General features: G+C 45.7%; 1 protein-coding gene across 3 annotated transcripts in view; it reads left to right on the top strand.

Moving 5' to 3' along the window:
* The window catches only part of MAN1C1 (mannosidase alpha class 1C member 1), a 70,226-nt gene that overhangs the window by 46,846 nt on the left and 3,955 nt on the right, over positions 1 to 19,425 (top strand). For 2 of the 3 annotated variants that reach the window (XM_075173453.1, XM_075173455.1), the window contains 9 exons: positions 65 to 180; positions 2,387 to 2,467; positions 4,692 to 4,786; positions 9,189 to 9,312; positions 11,809 to 11,902; positions 15,461 to 15,576; positions 15,730 to 15,949; positions 18,125 to 18,297; positions 19,130 to 19,245. In XM_075173453.1, coding sequence (XP_075029554.1) covers positions 65 to 180; positions 2,387 to 2,467; positions 4,692 to 4,786; positions 9,189 to 9,312; positions 11,809 to 11,902; positions 15,461 to 15,576; positions 15,730 to 15,949; positions 18,125 to 18,297; positions 19,130 to 19,245 — 1,135 coding nt within the window. The remainder of the gene's footprint in view (positions 1 to 64; positions 181 to 2,386; positions 2,468 to 4,691; positions 4,787 to 9,188; positions 9,313 to 11,808; positions 11,903 to 15,460; positions 15,577 to 15,729; positions 15,950 to 18,124; positions 18,298 to 19,129; positions 19,246 to 19,425) is intronic. The other variant, XM_075173454.1, reaches the window with a different exon arrangement.

Below are 19,425 nucleotides of genomic sequence, written 5' to 3' on the forward strand. Positions count from 1 at the left end.
TGATTTAGAGCTATAGAAGACTGCATGAATGGGGCTTCATCTTGCTGTTCTATTTGCAATGCAGGAGGCCTTCGAGGAGCTACGGTAGTAGATGCCTTAGATACTCTGTACATCATGGAACTGGAGGAGGAATTCCAGGAAGCTAAGAAGTGGGTGGAGAAGAGCTTTGACTTGAATGTGGTGAGTCAGTTACTGGGAATGCATGTCTGTGTTACAGAAACGCTGAGTGTTTGGCCAGTTCTGATCACGGTCTTCTCTAAGAATCATTGGGGAGGGGAACTATGAAGTCTGTGGGGGAAGAAACCACTCAACTCTGAATATTTTTTTTTGAGGCCAAAGGGACTACTGTGATGATTCACCTCATCTTCTGCCTGTCCATGGCACAGGGTTCCAGCCAGGGTCCACCAGATCAGACTCACCGTGTCTGGCTGAAAATGAGATTCAGTGTTTAATGTTTTTGATCTGGATTATAAAAACAGCTGTAATTATTAGATACTCCAAGGAGGTTTTATTCATCAAAGAACAAGTTCTGTTTCATCTCAGTTAAATGTCTGCCTGTGATAAGACAATTTTTCTTTTTACATGCTATAGATTAAGATTGAAAATGCTGATCTCCTTGACTGGGCCCTTTGTTGGTATGTCGTTGCTGGGACTTGTGCAGTGGGAGCATGGCACCTTGGTAGCAAAGTGGGAGCACATAGTGAGCCTAGATTTGGAAGGAAGGGCATCATCTCTAAAAATGGCCAGAGATGCTTGCTCTCCATGGCCCCTAAAGCTTTCCTAGCCACTTCTTAGAGCTAGTGTTAGACTCGCTGGGACTCTGGGTGCAGCACATGCCTTGCAGTGCTATCAAATGAAGGATGCTGTCCTTATCTCACTTTGTGGCTAGGGCCCCTTGCTATAGCTCTGACTGTTGGTCTCCAAGCCATCTCTTGTATTTCTCGTGGGAGAGCTGATGGGATCTCATCAGTGGCGTACAGAGAATGTTAAAACCAGAGTGCAGTTCAAACTTTTATTTTTTTTAATGCCAGCCTAGTTGTCTGTTGTGAAAAATGGTTCTCCTCATGGGAACAATGCATGCAGCTGCCTTTATAGAAAAGCATCATTTGGGAGGGCACGACTGGCATTCATATATTCATAAAAGGAAGACCACATCTGATAAATTTGGTGAATGCTCTCAGTACGTTGCTGAATCGATAAACAAGGGACAAAATCAACTGGGAGATAATTTATCTGGATTTCATAAAAGCTTTTAATCTTGGCCTGCAGAATACATTGATCTGCAAAGACAAGAATGAATGCTATGGATTGATCGGTGGAGTCAGAAAGCACAGCAGAGGGAGAGAAGGAGCGAAATTAATTAAAAATTGGCTCTGTACAGGGACTCTAATAGTCCAGAAAAGTGAGGCAGGGACTCCAAGGTCCACAAGCTCTATTTGAAACTGGGTGCTGTCATCTGTCTCATGCAATTTCAGTCATCATCTCAGAAAAGCACTTGCTCTGATTTGTAACCTGCAGGTATTTGGAAAGGGCAGGCTAGTGCAGAGCTTCAAGTGCCCCTTTGCTCGCTGAAAGTGCTCTGTTGGTGGAAGATCTTTCTGGTTCTTGGCTTTATTCATTTGCGTGAGGGTAGGAATCATTTATCATGCAGATTCAAAGGCCAGGAGCATGTATTTTTTAAAGGAGGCACATTTTGAATGCAATCGTTTTGACATTTGCCAATCATCAGCAGAGTAGGTAGAGCAAAACTTGTTCCAGATGAGTGGGTTCTTGAGCGATTCAGTGAACCGTGTCTGTCTGTCTGTCTCTGCTGTCTGTGGTGGTGGTGCACATGGACATCACACAGTTTGCCTCTCCGTAAGCATGCCCGTGACAGGCACCCTATAAGCTGTGGTCCTCTCTGAGCCTGCAGACTGGGGTGAGCCTTTGAATGACAGAAAACACCTACCTAATGCAGGAAGTGCGTTACGTCTACCTAATGCAGTGCCCTCTTCACAAAAGAATGGAGAAGGTAATTTTTCCATGTGGCTGTACAATTTTCTCTTTAAATAAAACATTTCAGGGGGCAAATTTTTGCCCTAAACTAAAGCACAGCTTTTTGCAAAGCATAACCCAAGACAGGGTTGGATGGATGGACAATTGATCTGCCCTAACTGATTTACATATTGTCAGCTGGTGATAAATGGGCAGTCTGGGTGTTTCTCTTCCCTTCAGACTCCACCTGTCACTGTAGAGCAAATAAAGTGCTGTGAGATCTTAGACAAAAAGCTGTGTTACACTGTGGGCGAGGACTGGGAGACTTAAGTATCTGCCTACAATCTGTTCCCCTTAGCTGCCATTTGCGCATGCAGACTTTGCAGTCAAGTATATCATTATGTATTTTCAGAACGGAGAAGCATCTTTGTTTGAGGTGAACATCCGCTATATTGGAGGACTGTTGGCCGCATACTACTTAACTGGAGAAGAGGTTTGTTTCAGCAGCTCTGCATGTCTCACACAGTCGCCAATAATGAACTGAAAGGGTTCTCCAGCAGCTTTTCTCTGAGCATCAGATAATCCTTCCATAACAACGGGCTAAACCTATCGTTTTTATGAATATCGAAATGCCACTAATGTTCTTTTAATTAAGTCTCGCATAATTACCTTGCACACACCGTGCATGGCTCATTTGCAAGATCTTTTCTCCTGTGGGCAATTTTAGCAAGACATGTTTTCGGTTGGACACATTGCTCCCCAGTGAAATGCTGTTTTCAGTGATCTTTGTCTTTGTACTTGTTCCTTTGTATTCTAAACATAGGCCCTATTTCATCACACTTCATTCCAGATTCTGCCTCGGACTAAGGAGGGCAACTGATCAGTGGCAAGTGCTCCAAACTCTACCTGGACAGTCTCGCTGTAACAGTAGTTTCTCAGATAAAGTGCCCTGAGGTACAGGGAAGGAGGGTGGCAAACTGCCAGGGCAGGGTACCTGTATCCTGCCAACTTACGTGACAAAGTGATACAGCTCCACAGAATGTCCCCTTGCCCAGTAGGCGTGGGCTAGCCATCACAGCCCCTCCTGTGGCGTGGTGGAGCAGCCGTTCGGTGGATGCTCCCGTCCCTGAGGAGTCCTGGCTGAAGCAGGAGGCTCTCGTTTCCACTTTCCTTCTTTCTCTCCAGCCCAGCAGAGGCCAGGGCTTAATGCCATAATCTGTTTTGGAATGTGACTGGACTGGAATTTTACAGCTGGCTGTAGAGACATGAAGAGATTATTCCTTTGCCCTGGAAGTCTTAGGCGAGCAGAAACTCTGATTCAAGGGGGAGTTTTGTGAGTAAAGGAGCTGGAAGACTGGCTCTTAAATGAGGGCTTAGCTCTCATGCCATACCCTGACTGTGGCTGGGTGCTGTCCACCATAATAGGATGGGATGGCTCATCACTACATAGTGGCACCATTGATCCGTGGAGTCATAGGAGTAACTCTGTTACTTTACTTGCATTTTAAATGAGTTCCAGGAATGACTTCTCTCTGTGGTTTCCCTCCAGGGAAAACTCTCAAAGACTCAGTGCCCCGACTCAGGGCCTGTCTCAGTCACAACTTCAACAAGCTTCAGATCAACAGAGCAAAAAGAAACCACACTAAACCATAAAATTCCAGCAGTGACCTCTTGAAATGCAGTCAGCAGCAATGCTCAGCAGCCAGGGCAGTGCCTGTCATAATACGCAGTCAGTGTCACCAGGCTGAAAGGCAAAAAGTCGCTGTCTCTTGCTTTCCCTTCTGAACCAAGCCCCTACCTCCTTGTGAGTGTATCAAAGGTCTGCAAGCCCACAGGAGAGCTTGGGTTTCCTCAGTGTTCTGTTTCTAGAGCAATAAATTCCTGCTTTCTGAGAACTACTATGACAGCTTGGGCTGGTATAGGGGGGCTAGAGGTAAAAGGCTTGTGCTTTATCTCCTAAGTCACTTACAGGATTCCTTTGATCAGGACTAATCTCTGGAGCAAAGATTAGTGCTTGTATCAGTTTGTCCCAAAATAATTGTGTATGGTGGCTTTGTGCTGCAAGCCACTATAAGCTATAATTTGATTTGAAAGCCCAAAACTCAGGCATTAAAAATGGAAAAGGAGCAGCTTAGCCATGAAACCATGAATCCTTCCTGGAAAAGAGTTACAAGTAAGAGATTGTTCGTTGGAAATCATGTCTTTTGCAACAGGAGATGACACAAGCTAGACAAACCCATGTTGTAAATCTAACAATGCTTCACCCTAGAAAGATTTCTTTTGATTTTAATTCAGTCCTTTCACCTCCTTATGTCCTCTGCCACCCTGGGAAAAGGGAAGAATTTGTCCCCAAAGAGTACTCTCTGGATCAGTTCAGATCACTGAAATTTGCTGCTGAGGTATTTGGGGTGTTCTGAGCCAGGCAGCTCTGGCTGCTCTCATCCAGGCTGAGGGTTTGGTAGGGGACTTGGGACTAGTTTAGTGTAGATTTTTAGAGGACATTCAAATAGATACCAAAGTTCAGCATGACTTTTGGTTCAGATCTATCATGCAGTGGAACTAGGACAGCAGCGTACCTGAAACGGTAGATCCTTATAGTGCAGCACTTTTAGTTTTTTATAATGGTGTGTTTGAAAAAGGGGATTTGAAAGGATCCAGTGTGACTAGTATTCACAAGCAGTCCATCAAATATTTATCCTCTCTTCTTCTTTTAACAGGTGTTCAAGAGTAAAGCTCTGGAACTTGGAGAGAAACTTTTGCCAGCTTTTAACACCCCCACTGGTATCCCACGTGGCGTCATAAATCTGGGCAGGCAAGACACACGTCCTTACAAGCATGTCATTTTATTACTGAATGTTTGTAAAAGACCAGGACTCAAGCAGGAACAGCAGCAGTTCCTCAGAGGTGCCCCCCTCTAGTGCAGATTCTTCGAGGTCATTTGTTTTGCCAACTCAAAACCAAGAGGTGCCTTGGCAGAGATTGCAGGTGACTCAAGTTAAACCCAGCTGTGTTTTATTAATTTTGGGCTATCCGCAGTTTCTTCCTCTACCTCTTGGCAGGGCTCCCTGCTGCAATAGCATTTTCCTCACTCTCATTTTCTTTGAAAGGTTATTTGTAGTCTGCACATAGCATGCAGTGCTCTCTATTTTTGCAGTGTGCCCAACTAGATGCATGTGAATATATCCAGGCTCCATGTTTGGAAAAATTGGGAAAGGAACTGGATGGGACTGGCTGACAGTTTTGCTGCTAGAGAGGGGGGAGGATACAGATCCTCTAGTTTTCTCCCTGCAGCGCTCAGCCAGGTGGGTATCTTTCACTTAGAGCCACAACATTTCATGTCAGGTAGGTGGTGTTCTCATGCTGGAGGGGAGCTTTGAGGCAGCTGGGTTAAATAGCTTGCTGAAGGTCTCTCAGCAGAGGCAAACCTGGAGGTTGGACTCCCAGTCTCTGATTCTTGCTAGCAGACAGCGTTCTCTGCCAATAAGGGCTCATTGGCTCATTTTGATGCCTACAAACAAATCCCCCAGGGTAAAAGCTGCATGCCGGCTGAAACAGAGACAGCAGGAAATGTGGATTAACAAAAGCCTTTCATCTTCACCTCTTGCAAAACTCAGAGCAGCAGCCATGAAAATCATTATTCATCGCCTAGCCCAAATCTCCTGTTTGGCTCGCGTCTCTCTGAAGTGCAAGAGTTTTGAATGTTTGGCTCATGCTGATCCATTGCTCAAATATTACTGCCACCCTTCAGTTGTCTTATCTGCACGTGATCCCAGTGAAAATTTGAGCCACTACCACAACTTTAATTGTCTCTTTTTACAGAACAGACATTCTGCTTCCTCTGTGGCTGATAAAGACTCAGCATAGACTAACCTTTCACAGAAATGCCAAACCCTCCCCTGCCCTTTGTGAAACAGACTGTATCTGCCGAGACATTCCCAAAATGTTTTGCTGGTGACCTTGACTAAGAGCAAAGAAAATCTAAATAATGCTGAGCCCGCAATCCAGAACCCATATTACTGGCTTGAGCTCTGGCTTCAGGGCCATGAAACTGCTGTGAGGGCTTGGAGTATCAACTGATTTAGGAGCAAGGATGAAGTGAGCTAAATCTGTAGTCTGACTCCTGCAGGAACGTGATGAACAGCCAAAGGCTGTAAACCCAAAGGGGATGGGAGTTATTCGGTCTGAGATAGCGTGTGGAAGTGGAAGCAGAGGACAGTGAGGTGGTGCTGTGAGAGCACGCTGACCCAAATGTCAGAGTCAAACCAAAGCCCAGAAGAGTTTTGCAAGAAGGAATTCTCTCTCAAATTCTACTTTTGCAAGGATGTGCTAATTCCAGAGAGACCTCATCATCTCAAAAGGAAGAGAGTCTTGCAGCATGTGTAGGCTTTTGTTGGTGGTAGCTTGGGGGGGTGGCTTAAGAATGACATTTAGAAATTTGAAACAAACAAAAGCTGGCATTAAGTCAATTCTGTGATACATTTTTGAGGACCCAAGTACAAAGACACCCAACCCCCCCAGCTCTTCCCATAGCCAACTGGCTTTATCTCGTCCTATCACCTCACACCACCTTTTCCTCTTGTGTCCCTTCTCCGCTGATGTGCTTCCCTGTGGCCTTCTTTTTTCACACAGGCACTGTATCATATCTCACACAGGCTTGTTTTCCATCCTGCTGGTCCAACTGCCACGTTCTCTGCCAGGTCCTAGAGTACATTGTCTTCTCAAGCTGCTGCTCTTGCTCTCTGCCTGTGTGTTGCACTGCGATTTCTCTCCCGATGCCTCCTGTTCCAGGTCCCTGGCCCCTGTTCTCCTTCACATCTCCCCTAAACCTTCTGCACCTCCAGATTTTTCGTCATCATCCTCTCCTGGTCTCTCTCTTGACTTGGCACTGTTTTGCTGCTTTGGATCTCCATGAGGGAAGGAGATGATACAGCCATTTTCAGTCCATGCTTGCACTGGACAGTGTTCAAGGAAGACCCACTTATCCGGAGGATAAAGAGAGCTCTGGGTATTTCCTTTTGTCTTGAAGACCAAGGTTCTTTAAATGGTAGTTTCCTCTGAGATGTTATAAAACAGGGCAGCTGTGAAGACCCAGTTTGTCCAGTCTGTAATGCTGAAAAAATATTTTCCTACAGGGGGTCATTTCAGGCTGCTCTTTAACCCAGGGACACATTGCAGACATACTCTGTTTCCTCCAGACCACCTCTCCTTGAGTTTTACTGTGATTTTTAACCCAGGGCTTGGGTTCCCAGCAGCACGGTCCTTGCAGGCTGTGCTTGGCTGCGTGTTTGGGACGGAAGTCCCCAGGGGAGGGTTGTGTCGGCTACTGTGACCCCATATAGTCACTGTCACAACAAACATGGCCTCATTTGGCTGCTTCCAAGCACTTCTCATTTGAACTAGCTCAGAAGGCAGTTTCTGTTCATGAGATCGTATTTGTTACAATGTCCCTCCAGTGCAGTAAATAAAGAAAAAGTAATTGACTTTTTGATAGGAGAACACGGTGGGATTGTTTAGCACACCCATCCCAGGGCCAGCTGCTGCCAGGTTCAGCAGATATGTCCAATGTGATATTAATACCAGCATTAACCTGGTCAGGCTGGAGGACCTTTCTGCCTGCACAGGGAGATTTCTGCCATAAACACTCGATGTTATTGGGGTACCCGTTTTAGCTGCACACAGTGTTTTCAAATGAAAAGCTGGTGATACAGCCTCCTGACAGTTTGCAGGGAAGGCTGACGTTTGGCAGTGACTGAGCAATTTGAAACAGCGTGAACATATTGCTTATCTAATGGCTCTTTTTGTCTGGAGGCGAAACAAACAGCTCTGGACCTGAAATGGTTTTCCGTGTATCACACAGAGGGGGAACTTTTCCCGCCCGCCTCAGAAAGATCATTAGTTTTAGCCTCCTGTAAACAACAGAAACCCTTTTCTTCTAATAGCCAAGCTTTCAGGCGCCATCTAGTGTTATCCCCCCCCCCACCGCTGGAAACCTGTTACCTCATCAGTATCAACCGCAAACATGCAAAGAGACCTGAAAATCAAAGTCACGTCACTTCTGAGATGGCTCAGCCAAGGTTCCCTGGGCCAGCACCTGCAGAGGCTGTTTTGGAACCAAGGCTTAAGGATATAGGACATTTTCATGTCTGTGTAGATTTCAGAGAGGTGCGGAGCTGTAGTCTGTAGCAGTGGGATACAAGAAGGAAGTGGTCAAATGTAAAAGCAAATCCAAGGGTGAGGCTGTTAGTGCTCGGAAGAGCCTCTGCCTTCCCATGTCCTTTGGTTAGTTTTCTTTGAGATTTAAGGGAGAAGTGATGCCCTCCTCATCCCCAGAATTGGCTCCTAGCTTTTCTCCAAGGATGATTTCTCTCCATCCCTGCCCTTTGCATGGATTTGGCAGGGTAAGGGGAGACAAACAGAAACTGAGAAGGGATCCTCGTATGTCAAAAGAAGGGATGGAGGCACTTTGTATAACTGGCTTGTTCAGAGAGCGTTTGCCACCTTCTGTAGTTTTATGCTGGCCCTCCTGTTCTTGCAAGGCATGTGAGAAGCACCAGTGGGGTGCTTTCAGAGTCAGATTTGTCCTTAATCTTAAGGACGTGCAGACGTTAAGATTCCCCATTTTTTTTTTTGCATTACAGGCAGGTTTGCCCGAAGGCATCTTTCCCCTAGCGTTGATGTTGCTGTATCCCCTTGCAAGGAAGCATACACTGGGAATGTCACTGTCAAGTATATAGAGAGAGTGTGAGATCTTGTTGAAACATGTGCTTAGGGACAGTCTGGATTCCCTATAAAATAGCAGACTTGTTGGACTTGTGGGACATTTGAGATGCGAGAGTTCAGCCCAGGCTACTTACACACATGTTTTATCCCAAAGTGTCTTGTGTAGGGCAGGTTGTCAATGTTCTTCCAAAGTTTGCTTTAAGCTGATCTGTTTGGGAGGGATTACTCTCCCCCAAAAACTGCTATTTCTTAGCATGTGCAGTCTGTGTGTTTGCCCTCTCCTAAACAATCCATTAAAACTATTGCTCCAATCCGCTAGAACTGCTCCCGTGAGAGTCCTAAAAATCTGTGTATGTCCTTTACATGGCTCCTGTTGAGACCTGGTGTGCACTGCATGCACATAGCAAAGGCAGGATCTGCACTGGGGCGGTGGGGGACCTCAGGCTTTGGCTGTGTTTTCCTGCCGATGAAGGTTCCCTTTTCTCTCCTTGCAGTGGCATGAGTTGGAGCTGGGGTTGGGCATCTGCCGGAAGCAGCATCTTAGCAGAATTTGGTACCTTGCACTTAGAATTCCTGCACCTCTCGGAGCTCTCTGGCAACCCGGTGTTTGCAGAAAAGGCAAGTACTTCCCAAGTTGGTCTCTAGTGAATTGGTCCCTTCATACTCCTGGGGTCAGTGCTGGAGCAGAGCAGCACTTTGGTCTGCCTGCAGCAGGCAACGTGGCAGCAAAGTGTTCCTTCTTCCCCATACCAGTACAACTCACCAGAGGAGAAACCTTCCAGAGTGGGGCACGGGTTCAGAAACCTGTGCCTTGCAGAGGTCGCCAGGCCTCAGAGCGTCCTATGCACCAGCTCACTGACAAGATCACAGCGAGCTCCTGTTGGAGATCCCGTCACACCAAGAGGCCTCGGAAGGCAGCTACCCCAGTGCTTCCTGTGACCATTTACGTTTGCTCTAGCCCCTTCGCCTGCCTCTCCATCACTTGCGGCCGTTGGGGAGGTGGGGATGTTTTTCCCAATGTCTCAGTCGTGTGAAGTTGTAGCAAAAACTTACTCAGACAAGGGCACAGCCAAAATTAAACCATTTGTTGGATGCAGACTGCAAAGATAATTGTTAATTCTGATATCCTAATAGTAGTGCCTTGTACTTGCAGACCTTTTTACTCTAAACAGGCATTAAATGTTATGCTCCAGCCAGCAAGATTTCTGCTGAGGTTTCTTGTGTAGGAAAGGCCTGACAGTTGACATATTGGATTCCTTTTGTGTAACTTGTAACTGAAAATCTATTAATATTACACATTACCTTGAGCTTTTTTTTCCACAAGTGATCTTGTAGTGCATGTGAGAGCAACTTAATAAATATGCTGTTGAATACCAGCAAGTCATTAGCTTTTGCTGCACGTCCCTGAGGAACCAGCTTTGAGGGAGACAAATTGTTCCAGTTAGAATCCAAACTGCCCCCATGAGCCCAAAGGAAATGGGGCCTGTCCAGAGTCCCACAGTGGGGTGAAAACAGACAGCGGTTCTGGGATTGCCAATAAAAAGCTCAAAATGGTACTTTCCAGGATATTTCTAGTGCAGGTCTGACAGTTGTGAACCAAGAAGAGAATTTGCAGAAGAGAGGAAGAAAGAGAAAGGAGAAGCTAGGAGAGCAAAATGGAGAATAGAACGGAGTGTATGGAAAGCAATAAGGGTGGTATGAGCAAGAGGAATGTCACAGAGGGGTGAGCAGGAGAGAAAAGCAGAGGGTGAAGGGAAACTAGAAACCCAGGAGACTCTGTAGGGAAGATAAAGACAGACTGATGATTTGAAGTAAAGGAGACAAGCTAAAGATTCCTGAGGACAGCGATAATGACAAATTGCTCAGAGGAAGGCAGGGAGCTGAGAAGACACCAGTAAAGAGAACACAGGTATGGAAAGAAAATGCATGGGAAGGAAATGATCCTTCAGGGGAGACATGAGCACTGAAAATACCAGAGCAAGAAGATGCACCATTAAAAACCAGAATTGCATCCGTATTCCAGGTTCAAACTGTGGATTTTGAGCCAGGGTTAAGCCTCTCTCCCCAGCCTAACATGTTTTCCTCTTTGCCTCCTGAGCCCACAGAGGGATAAGGGCAGAACCTTTCTAATGGACTCTTCTGCCTGGTGTGTGCCACAGAAAATGTATCGCATTCATCCTAACGCCCTCTGAGAGAAAAGATGTAGGGTGACGTGGGCTCAAACAGCCCATCCTGTGGGTAATTACTTCAGAGGAACAGATCAACTCATTAACTTGCAGCTTGGGACTTGTGTGATTTTAGCAAGAATAAAGTCCATCTGTGTCTTTTATTCAAAGATGTCATTAATATGCCATGCTACTAAACTTCAGTAAATATTATGCAGCCTGACGACTTACTTGGAAGCACTCACTTAAGTCTGTAGCCAGCTTTTGGCGTACAAATTATCTATTTTTATAAAAGGTTTAGAGTGTATTAGCTGCTCTGTAGGTTATAATAGAGTATTTATGCTGCATACCGTTTAACTTTGTCCCTTATGGGAAAGGCCTATTGGATTTAATGGGGGTGAAACCAAGGGAGGTTTTGGAGAATAAGTACAGCTGTTCTAGCACATTAAAGGAGCTGTCTGTTGTTGAAATTAAAGGCCCCAATTCATCACGTTAAGTGACCACATGGTGAATTTAAGTACTGTGTGAGTCACTCATCCCTGCCACTCTTTTCCCTTTGGATCATGGAAAAAATCACCCTCCGCATCTCATACATTCCCACCCAGACCCCAGATCCTCAGAATTGCTTCTGGACCACTGTTAGCAAACTGTTTCCACTGCTTGCTGAACTGGGGCCTTGCAGGGTTTTTAGAATCATTTCTAAAATCCCACAGAGCTGGATAAAGATTGTGCTGAGGAGTCCAGCAGAAAAGTTTCTCCATGACAGCCCTCTCACCGGAGAGCCATGTCATTGGGTTCTGCTTGCGTGATGATTCACAACGTTACAGGCTGCTGTGCTTGTTCAGCCAGGGATCAGCATTGATGAATTACAGAGTTCTCAGTCGCGGTGCAAAACCTTCGGCTTTTTCAGCAGAGAAGTAACATAGTTCTTGTCTCTCATCTCTCCTAGGTGATGAACATCCGCAAAGTCCTGAACAGAGTTGAGAAGCCACAGGGCCTTTATCCCAACTTTCTCAGCCCGGTGACAGGGAACTGGGTGCAGCGTAGGTATCACTCTGCGTTCAGAGTCCTGCCTGGAGCATGTCAGTCTTTTTCTTTATTCTTTAGGAAACAATAGCAACTGTCAGAGTAGCAAGCCAAGGAAATGTCTTGTCAGGCAGCCTGTTATACATGTGATTAGATAATGCAACCCGATTTGTAAGATGCAATATAGTAATTGTACACTTATTCCATCAGCCTTGTTTCCAGCTGAGTGTCTCACCTCCAGAGAGAATTAGGGACTCTCTTGCACAGGGGAGGATAATGGTGCATGGTTCATCACACAGATACTAGAAATCAGCACATCTCTTTAAGACCTCATCCTGCAGTCATCAGATAGCCCACAGACCTCCTTGGGAGTTGCACGTGAAGGCTGTGAGCAGAAGTGCTATGAGATTTACTTCCTGAGTGTGCTGCAGCAAGTAAGGAACCACCTGGAGAGGCACAGGGCTTACAGAGTCTCAGATGGGGATGCGTTCTCTTGCGTGCATTCGTGTACCTGTCACCATGGTACCTCTGTGTAGTGCAATTTTGTGCAAGAAGGGTGAGACAAGTACACGTTCTTTTCTCTTGTTGGGAACCCAGCATTGGCCAGCACTGAAGACATGGGCATTAAATAGATACTGCTCTGATATGAAAGAGGAGCAATAACCAGGAAAGGGCTTGAAAAAGAGCAAGGAAGTATTAGAAGCACTGTACCCAGGGAAAGATTATCTACTTTCCTGCGTTACGCACACAGTCCCTTCCTTACCCAGAGAAGAGACTGTACCCCTCTTTTTGTGCCACCAAAGGGCAGAAGCTTGCCCTCTGGTAGGAACATGAAAGGCTACTTCTGCTGCTGTGCCCCAGATCTCTGACCTCAACTTTCCGCTCTGTTAAGGATTTGCTTGTTTTGGCGAGGGAGAGTTGCTGGATTTCGTGTTTCTCTGTCAAAGGAAAGAAAAGTCTCTTTTTGCAGAAGCTGTTTTTAACCTGTCAGTGGATTACATTTATATTGTTTAAGCAGTTTTCTTTGAGTCATTGCATTACCTGGTGTCCCCATGTCTCGTTGCACTGTTTGCTCTGTTAGATCGCTCCAGACCTTTCTAACTACTGTATTAATACTGATTGTAACTGACAGGCAGTTGCATGGCTGCCATCATCTGAGACAGTGAGAGAGCACTAGCTGTAAGCGATCCCTGACCTTTAACTGCCACATCAGCACCTCTAATGGTAATTGACAGGGCTTGGCTTGAAAGGTGTCCCAACAAAGCATCTTGAATGGTTGCAGTTGTCCCATTAAACCAGAGCTGTCCTTTGGTGCCATGAGGATAGAAAATAGGCTTCGGTGTTTGTCCCATTAATTGATCTTCAAAGTTATCCAATCCCTTTGTAAGCAGTTCAGCTTCCCCTCCATATTTGTCTCGGCAGAGTTGTTGCAATATGTTCCACTTGAAAAGCTAATCTCCCATCACCTACCGCACCCCTGAGATGCCATTTTCTTTAGGTTATTCCCAACTGGCAGCCACACTGCACATTTTCCCAGACACAAGCATTAATTCTGTCTATTCATTGGTGCTGAGAGGAGAAGTGCCTGTCTGTTGTCATAACTGATCGTTACAGAATCTTTGGGAAACTGAAGAGCTGTGCTCTTAATTCAGATGGTTAAAATACTCAGCTTGATACTCAGTATTCATCTCTTCTGCCACTAATTTAATTCTATTTATGTCTGCAAATTTTGCTTCATTGTACTGACCTGCTCCCACCCCTTGCTGACATATACAGAGGGGCCTGTTGCTGGTTCTTGGAGCTTATCAAAAGTAGCCTGTGATTACTTGTTCTGGGATAGGCTGATTTATGCCAAAGGATGAGAGAGAACCTCTCTCCTAGACTTTCACATCATGAGGGCAACTCATGGCACAGGCCGTGTGTGGCAGTTGCTCATAATATGACCTTGTGGTCTGAATCCGTATTCCAGTGAGGGAAAAGGCTGATCAGCCTCTTCTGCATCTCCAGTACCGCTGGTGAGAAATAGATTAGGACCAAAGTAGGGAGGCAGCTGCAGCCTGCCACAGAGATGTTCCCTGTAGGTGCCAGGCTCTCATTTTCTCTCTTGTCATTAAAGCTCTTTGCGGGAAGCTGTTTTTCTTGGAATTGCTGTGATTTTCTTAAAAGGTGTATCTTTGACCTGGCTGAATGAGCAGATATTCTAAATGAAGAGGCAGTGCTGTACCTCTTCTGAGTGCAGTTTTTACCTTTAGAAAATTAAAGCACGGTCCCCTGCTGAAATAAGAGATTTGTTTATGCAAAGTGCCTAGGAGGCAAATGCTGGCAAAGCTGATGCCATATGGAAAGCAATTATGTACCAGAGCTCCTGCTTTGGTGATTTTATGAATGACACACTTAGGATCACAGAGCTTCTCTTTAAAGACAGGCTTGCAGCCGGTGTTTGCAAATAGTCTGTCCTCTTTTTTTCTGAATTCATACATCTAATCTCATTGTTTTGCTATGGATTATTCCATGCATCATTGGACACACTGTATCAGGGATATTTGCTCTTCAGGTCAGGAAAATGCATGGCTGTTGATCTCTTTTGTTGGTAGGATTTAGCATTTAGAATAAGCCTCAGGACTTTATATATGTACAGTGAAAGGGAAAATAAAAATCTGAACATCTAACTCTGAACCCTGCTGCATCTGCTTACGTTTAAAATGGGGACGCGTGCAGACGCGGAGGTGGACACTGTTAATTAACAGGGATGGTTCAGTCCATGGTGGGTAATTTGTCTTGCTCTTCTAAAAAGGAGAGTACTTGGCTGCTTGAAAGAACGAATGCTGCTTTTCCCCCTGTGGTATAGTTTAAAGATATAAATCCATCCAGCAGTTCCCCCCAGGCAGAAACCTGCAGCTGTCATGCCCATTTCACAGTGCAATTCTTTAGCCTCCTCCTCTCCAGTAAGGTCATAGCATTGTGTACTCTGAACAGATAGCCTTGAAAATACGATTTCTGCAGAAGAAAATATTCAGTGCACATCCTTGTACCTGACTTTTAATACGCCAACAACCCCAGCCTTCCCCAGGGCACAGAGTCCCACCATGAGCCAGGAATACGAATGGCACAATCGAGAGGTCCCTACAGCAGCCTCTTGCTGGCAGCTCTGTGTGATCCAACATGCGTTCTCCCTTTCCTGAGGCAGGGAGGCAGCACCCAGTGGCTTCGTACAGGTAGAGATCTATCAATACCTGCCATTGCTTTTGGTTTATGAGGCTGGGATTTATGATGATTGCTTCATAAACAGGAAGCATCTTCAAGTTGCAGTATAAATAACTTGCAAAATAAGACCTCTGAATAGTTTTGGTAAGGGATACTAATGCTTTGGAAAATGACAGAACATTTTTCTTCTGATTGCACTTTCCACCTTTCTTCCTTTTTGAAAAAGAAATGCTGCAAGCTCTCCCCAGGAAACTGGAAAGCGGAAGGAGAGAACAAGGGCATTAAATAGGACATGGTTGTTTGCTCTTTGTAAAGCAACTGCTCATTGTATATCACGAACCTGAAGTTCTTTTCTGGCTTTCCCACTACAGACCACGTCTCCATTGGGGGGCTTGGGGACAGCTTTTATGAATATCTCATCAAATCTTGGCTGATGTCAGACAAGAAAGACTCTGAAGCTAAAAAGATGTACGACGATGCACTAGAGGTAAGGAGCAGGTTGCTGCTCTGTACTTCTTGTGTGGGACATTGTTCATCAGAATGTTTCAGGCAAAAATGTCTTAGATCTTTGGGTTTCCTTAGTATTCGCTCCTCACCCTGTCCACTAAGTACCCTGAAATCCTGATTTTCATCTCTTTAGGCAATAGAAAAGCATTTGGTCAAAAAGTCTGCTGGAGGATTGACCTACATTGCTGAATGGAGGGGTGGCATCTTGGATCACAAAATGGGCCACTTGGCTTGCTTCTCTGGGGGCATGATAGCACTTGGAGCAGAACACGCCGGAGAAGAGAGGAAGCAACATTACGTGGATCTCGCTGCAGAGATAACAAACACATGTCATGAGTCTTATGCACGCTCAGGTAAACCTGTGGGCTGCCTAGAAAATGTTAGTAGGGGATAGCTTACAGCCTTAGGAGACTCAGCTTTTGTGTGGGAGAGGTTTGCAGTGGGGTATTTTGTGCTTCAGCAGCATCTGCATCCCTGTGTATGATTTTTACTTGTCTTTTCTGGGATATCTAGAAGAGAAAGCAGTATGTTTTACATAGCAGACAGCTGGAGCAGAGGGACAGGCAGATGTGAGCTCCTGTGGCAGAGTTGGGAAATGAACCCAGAGCTGAATCCTAATCCTACCTCCCAGTCGCAGAGCTAGCCTTCTCCCAACAAGACTATAGTTTGAGTCTGTCATTTCACATCCCTTTGCAGACAAAAAGGGGAGATTAACAGAGATTAATTGCAGGGTGTCCCATTATATGGAGCAGAGCAGCTGAGAAGCCCAACAGGAGAGTGTTGGAGACCTGCAGCTGCTGGTAGGAACAAAAAAATGAAGTTACTTGGCCTCTCCCGGCTGTCTAAGCAGAGGCTGGCTAAGTCTTTCTCTTTCACAAGTCCAGTAAAATTTGTTTCACCATACAGTGTGCTTAGCAGTCAGTGCTTTGGGAGAGCAGTGACCGGTGATGAATGAGAGACTGGGTTAGTTCTCTGCCTGCAGGGCTTTCAGCAAGATGAGCTTGCTTTGGACACCACTCCTTTCTTTGTAGGCATCTCTGTAGCTCTTCTGAGGCTGCAGGCAGCGAAGCAGCAGTCTGCTTTCTGGGACCTTGTCAAGCACAGGTCTGTCTGCACTAACTGTTCGCGAAGATTTTTTCACACCTTCACGACATCAGCAAGCCCATACTGGCAGCCGGTGTCCAGCATGTTTGCCCAATAAACTTCAAGCTAACCTGAAATGATGTTTGCAAATAACTCTTTTTTCCCCCCAGCACTTACAGAACTAAAACAAGCCACCCGAACTAATAACCCTCTGGTTATGAGTGCCTGGAGCCAATTTTCACCTTCAGCAATATGCATCAGCATAGAAAGGACAGTAGCAAGCCTGCCCACGCTGGTTACGGTGCTGTTATTTCAGCAAGCTCATTGTTTTGCAGAGAATGTCTGTGCATGTCACCCTGGCTCTCAGCCAATTGTCCAACTAGCAAACACTGTTAGGACCCGACACAAACAGGAGGGCCCGAGGAAGGCGTGCAAAATATTTAGAGAAATAAAATGACTCCCTGAAATACAGCCTTGTGGTAGACACATGGGTGCAGCAAGAAAAACCTTGTGGCATGATCATAAGCAACCTCTGTGCTCAGTTTCCCTGTTTTTCGAGTAGGGAGAGGGTTGGTGTTGAAAGTAGGGATGTGAGTACTAGCTAATGCTTGCAAGAGATTGAGATTCTCATGTAAGGGACACTCAAAAAGACCAAGGTACTCTTATTAATGTTTTATTCATAAAATACCACTGAAATTGATTAAGCCTTCCCCATCAAGCTGATGTCTTCTTTTCAAAGAGGCTGTTAGTGGACCAGAAAGAAAGGCAGAAGAAGTGATTGCAGATCCCAGGTACCACTTCTTACAGCCTCCCTGCCGCAGTGCAGGCAAAGTGGCTCAGTCTGGTGGACTGATAATTGTGGAACAAACCCCTTGCCTGGGAGCGGTATATCGATATCTCTATGATGGCAGGGTCAGCTGCACGGCTAGGTTTTCCTTTGAATGTGTTTTCTCTTTGAGGCTTTAGGGCAGGATCTGCCTCTCTGTTCTCTCTCATCTGGGTTCTGAGTTTGTCTTCAGTGACGAACTCTGCTCTTAGGGTCAGGGGCAGTGCAATTCCTAGGAGCAAATACCAGCCCAGCAAAAGAGCTAGGACACGGGGGAGATTTGTACCTGCCCTCTCCATGCACAAATCTGGTCCAAGTCTGTGTTTTGTCAGTTGTATCCACCCTCAGAAACACTTCATCCTCACCTAGATAGTACCCAGACATACCACAGAATGAACCACACCTGGAGCGGCAGTGGGCGCAGCTCATGCGCTCTGCGTTGTCCCTATTGTGGCATCAGTGAGGTTGATCTGATACACAAGCATGACTGATCTGCTCATCTGACCTCACGCAAGCCTTAGTTAAATGTTAGCAGCCTGAGCAGCATAAAAGCACCTGGACCGTTTGTTTACTTGCTTTCTCCTCAAACTGATCATTGCATGTGTGTGATTTTGTCTAGATACCAAACTCGGCCCCGAAGCCTTTCGCTTTGATGCTGGAACTGAAGCCATGGCAACCAGACTTAGCGAGCGCTACTACATCCTACGTCCAGAAGTGGTAGAAAGCTACATGTACATGTGGCGGCTGACACACGATCCCAAGTACAGGCAGTGGGGCTGGGAGGTTGTGAAGGTATGGCTGGAAAATTCGCAGTAATAACTCTTACAGGCTGCTGGATTCTCACAAAAATCTTTCCTTTGGTCAATAAAAAGGGCAGAAATTATTTAAATTGTGTTAGACACTAAGACACATTAGCAATGGGGCAGGAATACACAAAATAGCTCTATTTAGTGTGGCGTCTCTGCCGATCATTGTGAATGTTTTCTTCTCCCTTTTGGGCTACGCTAAAATCAATCAGTCAATCGAAACAGTGGAGGCGTATGGAAAGGAGTGCTGCAGACAGTGAAACCTGCTATTAATATAACAGCCCTCTGCAAAAAGGAGTCAACCTCCTCTTTGAAATATCTGGACTGCTCAGAACCACTGGTTCGTGGTTGGCCAGGGAAAATCAGCAAACCTGCCTTTGCCCTTTGTCTTGTCTTCTTCCCACAAAGACCTCCCAGCCAGAAGGTCACTCACTTCTTCCCAGCTCATGCAATTGCCCGCTGCTGCCCTGCATCCTAGCAGGGGCTGTGTTTCAGTGGCAGAACTGTCATTTGTCTACTGCCCTGGAAAAGAGGCTCTGCAAACAGCTGGAGTTGCCACTTGAGATCTGTTTTTGCTATGTGTGTAACGCCAGGGTCAATCAATCAACTAACTTAGGCAGTTTATGTTGCTCTTGCTATTTCATTAGAACTAGCTTTATTCCCGGAGTCTGGAGTAATCACCACGGTCTTCAGTGAGAGACAGAAACTACTATAAACCTGGAATTTGATTTGTAAAGCTGACTTGTAATGCAACTGATGATGATTAATGAGTTACTCCATGCTATTGTGTGTTACTGAGATTTCTTTTCCTTTCTCAGGCCCTGGAAAAACATTGTAGAGTAGAAGCTGGTTTTTCTGGCATCAGAGATGTTTACACCACAACCCCAACGCATGACAACATGCAACAGAGTTTTTTCCTCGCAGAGACTCTGAAGTAAGTCTAGTATCACAGGGGCCTTTCAGAGTAGCACTTCATCAACACTCTTGCCTGTTTAATAAGTCTCTAATAATAAGGGGGAAGTCTTATCCTCTGTGGGGAAAACTGGGCAAGGCTATGGGTGCTGCAAAGCTTTGGTAGTTTCCTCCTGTAGAACCACTGCTGTCATTGGCACTC

The sequence above is a fragment of the Calonectris borealis genome, chromosome 25, assembly GCF_964195595.1.
Source record: "Calonectris borealis chromosome 25, bCalBor7.hap1.2, whole genome shotgun sequence".
NCBI lineage: Eukaryota > Metazoa > Chordata > Aves > Procellariiformes > Procellariidae > Calonectris > Calonectris borealis.